Source organism: Gopherus evgoodei, chromosome 1 (assembly GCF_007399415.2).
Source record: "Gopherus evgoodei ecotype Sinaloan lineage chromosome 1, rGopEvg1_v1.p, whole genome shotgun sequence".
Classification (NCBI taxonomy): Eukaryota; Metazoa; Chordata; order Testudines; family Testudinidae; genus Gopherus; species Gopherus evgoodei.
The window spans coordinates 55,638,590-55,643,646 of record NC_044322.1 but is presented as its reverse complement, the minus strand read 5'-3'; the positions used below and the strand labels follow the sequence as shown (position 1 = coordinate 55,643,646).

The window sequence follows — 5,057 nt, the reverse complement described above, 5'->3', positions numbered from 1 at the left end:
CGCCACGCATCACCTGTTTGGCAGCACTTAGGACTTTCCAGGATGGAGCGGGGAGGAGCAGGGACACGGCACAGTCAAAGGAGGAGGCAGAGAAGAGGTGGTGCAGGCGTGGGGCCGAACACCCACCAGGAACAGTGGAAGTCGGTGCCTATGCCTGCAGCTCCCACTGACTGCGGTTCCTGGCCAATGGGAGCTGCAGACTTGGTGCTTGGGGCAGGAATGTGCATGCAGAGACCCCCCCTGGCCATGCCTCCAGCTGGGAGCTGGACACGCCAGTCACTTCCTGGAGGCACAGGGAGCCTGCCTTATCCCCCCTGCGCCGCCCACAGGACTTTTACCGGACTATTACAATCTCCCGGATTGGTTTGATTAGCCACCAGGAGAGTGATACCGATACTGGGAGACTCCCGGCCAATCCGGGAGGCTTGGCAACCTTACCCTGTCCCGCACCCACACAGCCCTCGCCAGTGGCTTCACGCTGCACTACTGCGCATGCACTAGGACAAAGCCGCGACGAGCACCTCAGTCAATAGACTGCCGAACTCGTTCTCCGCGCATGCGCAGCTTCGAAACTGCCGGCAAATTCCTACGGCGGCATCGGGGCCTTCTGGATTGGAGGCGTCTCGCTGTAGGTCACTTCCTGACGGCTCGCCATAGGCTCCGAGCGGGGAACCGCCGGGGGGGGGTGTGTCCCTCCGGTCACGTGGTCGTGACTCGCCGGCGACAGCATGGAGGGTGTCCCCGTGCAGGCGCGTCCAGGGGTCGGCGTGGGGGTGGTGATTACCAGCCCCGCCCACCCCGACTGCGTCCTCCTGGGCAAGAGGAAAGGCGCCGTCGGGGCCGGCACCTACCAGCTTCCCGGAGGACACCTGGAATTCGGGTCGGAGCCGCGCGCCGTCCCGCCCTCCGCCCTTCCGCCAGCGGGCGCGCGCTTCCCGGCCTCCCGCAGCGCCGGCGGGCGGGCGCGCGCCAGGCGAGCGGCGAAATGAGCGCGACGCTGCGGGGAGGGAGGGTGTGTTGAGTCCGCGCTCACCGCCCCTCCCCCCGCCCGCCCGCAGGGAGAGCCTGGCGCAGTGCGCGCGGAGGGAGACCCTGGAGGAGGCCGCGCTGCACCTGAAGAACGTGCGCTTCGCCTCGGCGGTGAACGCGGTCAGCGCCCCGGACCGGTACCACTACGTCACCATCCTCATGAAGGGGGAGGTGGACACGGAGCGCGAGCCCGAGCCCAGGAACCGCGAGCCCGAGAAAAACGAGAGTAAGAGGGGCAGGCCGGGAGCCGGGCAGCGCCACACACACCCCCCCGCCCCGTTCGGGGAAACGCTCCGCGCACCCACCGCTGAGCCCAGGTGTTCAGAGCCTGGCCCGGCGTTAGCGCCGTTAGCATCCCCGGGGAGACCCGTACACCGGGTCCTTCCCGCGTAGCCATGAAAGGGGTGAATCCTCTGCTCCGTTTCCACCGCAGACACCAGAGCCAAGGCGCAGTCGCCTACATAAATAGATCCAAAAACGGTGCCTGAGATCCTGAGCAGGAGGGAGCTCATCAGCTGAAAGGAAAATAAAGTCTCCTGCTGTGATCCAGCTCAGTAGCTTCCCTGCCACTGGAGAATGCGATTCTGTCAGCTGAAGTAGGAGCAGCTGGGTGGGCAGGCTGCCTGCTGAGATAGTCCCCATCTTCGTCCCAAGATCTGTGTACAAATCGCAGCTCTAGTTTTAGGAGATCTGCATTTAAGATCATATCCAAAGCAAGGCTCCCCATCTCATCTCACTTTGTGTTAAAGTATAAGCCCTAACAGAGAACTGTGCCAACATAGGCCCTGCAGGAGGGAGAGTGGGTAAATTATGTCCACCCTGAATCATTTTCTTTGAATAAAGGACTAGATACACATCTCAGAAAATTTTGTGGATTTCTTGTGCCATTTTTTCTGATTGTTATAGTGCAGGATGTTACATTTATGTTGCAGATGTAATTTCTGCTCTAGTACTGTCCTTGTAAATGTATTGGGACGGTATTGCCCCTCTCTAGTTGTTTTACAGGCTCTGACACTTTTTCCTCTTTCTTTTGTACAGGTTGGGAATGGGTTAAATGGGAAGAATTTCCTCCACTAGATCAACTATTCTGGTCTTTACGCTGTTTAAAGGAACAAGGTTACAGTCCTTTTACAGAAGACTTTAATCATCTCAGGGGATACACAGGAAATCACCACTAGATGGCATAGTAAATTCATTGTATAGTGTGTAAAAGACAGGGATATCTTGTGCCCTCCCCCAGCATTCTGTCAATGCCAAAGTCAGAAAGCTGTTGTAGTGCTTTACAATCTTTAACATCTGGAGTCTCTATCACAGTCACCATCCTTGTGTCCCAGGAATAGATGGGACTCCTTTTGGAGCCATTCAATGTTAAACATGTTCTCAAAGTAAAAAGATTAAATGTGCTATCTTATTTTACAGGATCCTATGTATTTGTTAGCACTCTAGTGTCTTACCCCATAAACTTTTATATATGTCCCGTTGATGTCTGTGGAACTACTCATATAAAACTATTCCTGAGGGAAGGGTTTGCAGGAGAAAGCCCAGGAGAAACTTAGTTTCCCTTTCATTCAGCTTCTTGGTTTTCGTTTTAAAGTAAAGAAGGCTTGTTTGCTGCCACTCTGCAGTCATAGTTGTGAGAACAACTTCTAGACCTTGACTGTAGCCTCACATCAGCCTGTATTATTTTAGTTGATGCCACTGGCTGCCACATGGAAGGGTTTTTTGTTGGGGGGGGGGAGAGTGTCATACTGAGTGTGTCTTGTACTGGCTGCAGAAGCATGCTAAGTGCTGAAGAGAAAAGCAGGAATAGAGTGGGTGGGGAAAAGATATCCTAGCTTACAGGAATGGGGAAAAGTTCTAGGACCCCACATGGTGGGAAGTCTTTTTGGTATGAAACCTGATTTGTTAGTAAGCATTCACTCTGCTATAAAATGTTAACACACAAACAAATCTTATCTCCTGCTAATCTCCCTTTGATGCCCATGCATAATATCTTTCTCACAAAGGAAAGTTGTGTGTATAAAAAGGCAAATAGCATATGTTAATGTTGTGAAACACGTTGACCTCAAAATAGTTATCACGTTTAGCATGAGAATAAAATAAGCAAGGCGTAGTGGCAGAAGGCATGACTTTCTTTTGAGTCTTAATTATGGTTCTAACATGGGAACTTTTCAGCACAGCGCGCTTAGTGTTTGTTGTGAATTATGTTGCTGTATATTTTAATTTTTTGAAGTGCTTGAATGCTATAGCCTACTGACACCATAAAACTTCTAAATCTTGTTCATGATCACTCCTACTGGGCAGACTATTACTAATTCACTCTTCAGATAAGGAGTGCAGCCACCATTAAACTGGACAGAAAGCTGTGGTCCCTGTGATTACACAGTGGTCAGATAACTCCTAATCACCAAACCATTTGAGACTGAAAATTTAAATGAATTGGCAGCATGTAACACTGCAGAAGGCAAAGATTTCATATGCACTGAATTAAAGATTTCCATTCTATTTTACTCGTAAATAAGAATTCAGGCTGGGCCAAATCCTGATCCCACTGAAGTCAGTGGGAGTTTTTCCATTGACTGTGCATTTTTGAGAATTATGATTTTAAATATCTGTTGGATAAAACTTCATAGAACTAGTTCAGTTTTTCCTCTTCAAGCATCGTCTTTAACAGTATATTTTGTAGCCACAAAATACATTCAGAAAGAGGGGTGGGGAAAGTGCGATAATATTGGTTGTACCACTTGCATAGAATGCATATAGAGGAAGAATGACAAATGCATTGATAATCATTTTCAGGTAAAACTCAATTTTAAAATGAACAGTATTAAAGTATGTGAATCACTTGCATACTTTATATGCAAAGCAAAGTCAGCTCCATTTACTTAGAAGATTCTTACTGCTTCTGCTACTAAGTTGATGGCATGTGATTGGAAGGTGTTAAGGCACAATGGATTATAACTAATCCCACTGGGAAATATTTTTTTTAATGTGCTGCTTAACTATATGTAACCTCTTGTAGAAAAAATGTTCATTTCATAAAGTGGTAAGATTATTTATTGCTAAAAATAGTTTTGCAATTTAAGACTCACTGAAACTTACCTTACTGTAGTGTATTTGTGTATGAGTTATTTTCCTTTGCAGAAAATTATTTAAGGTTATCTTCCTGACAGCAACACTTCATGTACACTGTGTAGGCAGTTTGAAATTATCTCATCTAGATGTTAAAAAACAAGGCTGTCAGAAGAGGTGACGGATCTCCTGTCCATCAATCTAAAGGGTAATAAAGGAAGAGATTAAATTAAATTATTCAGTACTAACTTAGTTTCTGGACGACACTGATCACTAATGTGAAGGGACAGGCCTAATTTAAAAATTATTTTATGTTGCAATAAATGTTTTATACCTCTGAATTAATTCATTATGGATTAATTTTTTGTCTGCGTTGCTAATGAGCAGGAGAGCTACATGGTAAAATGTTGGGCACAAAATAACACATGTCCAGTTAAAATGTGTCAAAACTGTCCTATTGCATTCAGACTCTCACAATATACAGAGTATGTAGACCAGGGGTCCCCAACGTGGTGCCCACGGAGGCATCTAAATGCACCTGTGTCTTGGCCGGCGGTGGAGCATCTGCCAAAATGCTGCCGATTTTCTGCGGTGTTTCTGCGGCGACATCTCTTGATGACATCACTTGTTAGTGACAAGTGACTTCATCGAGAGGCGTCACAGCCGAAATGCTGCAGAAATTTGTCAGCATTTCAGGGGATGCTCCACCGCCGCCATGGTCCTTTGTCTGAAGAGGTTGCGGACCACTGATGTAGACCATCTAGTTCAGGGACTCTCAGGACAAAATTTTGGTGGCCTGAGAGTGCGGCCCCCAATGCTTTCTGGTGGCTCCTTTCACACTTTTTCCTAAAATATTTCATTAGCTTTAGGAAAAACAAATAAATGTGCACATATACATGTCCAAATCATTGTAATTTATTTATTGCTAGCTAGTAAGTCTGTTAAAAGTGATATAA

The 5,057-nt window shown here is 47.6% G+C and overlaps 1 protein-coding gene across 1 annotated transcript; it reads left to right on the top strand.

Moving 5' to 3' along the window:
• The first annotated feature begins 683 nt into the window (after positions 1 to 683).
• NUDT15 (nudix hydrolase 15) lies at positions 684 to 4,442 on the top strand. The gene is made up of 3 exons (XM_030565119.1): positions 684 to 880; positions 1,059 to 1,255; positions 2,068 to 4,442. The coding sequence occupies exons 1-3, from the start codon at positions 729 to 731 to the stop codon at positions 2,205 to 2,207; spliced, it is 489 nt and encodes a 162-aa protein (XP_030420979.1). The 5' UTR covers positions 684 to 728; the 3' UTR covers positions 2,208 to 4,442.
• The last annotated feature ends 615 nt before the right edge of the window (positions 4,443 to 5,057 follow it).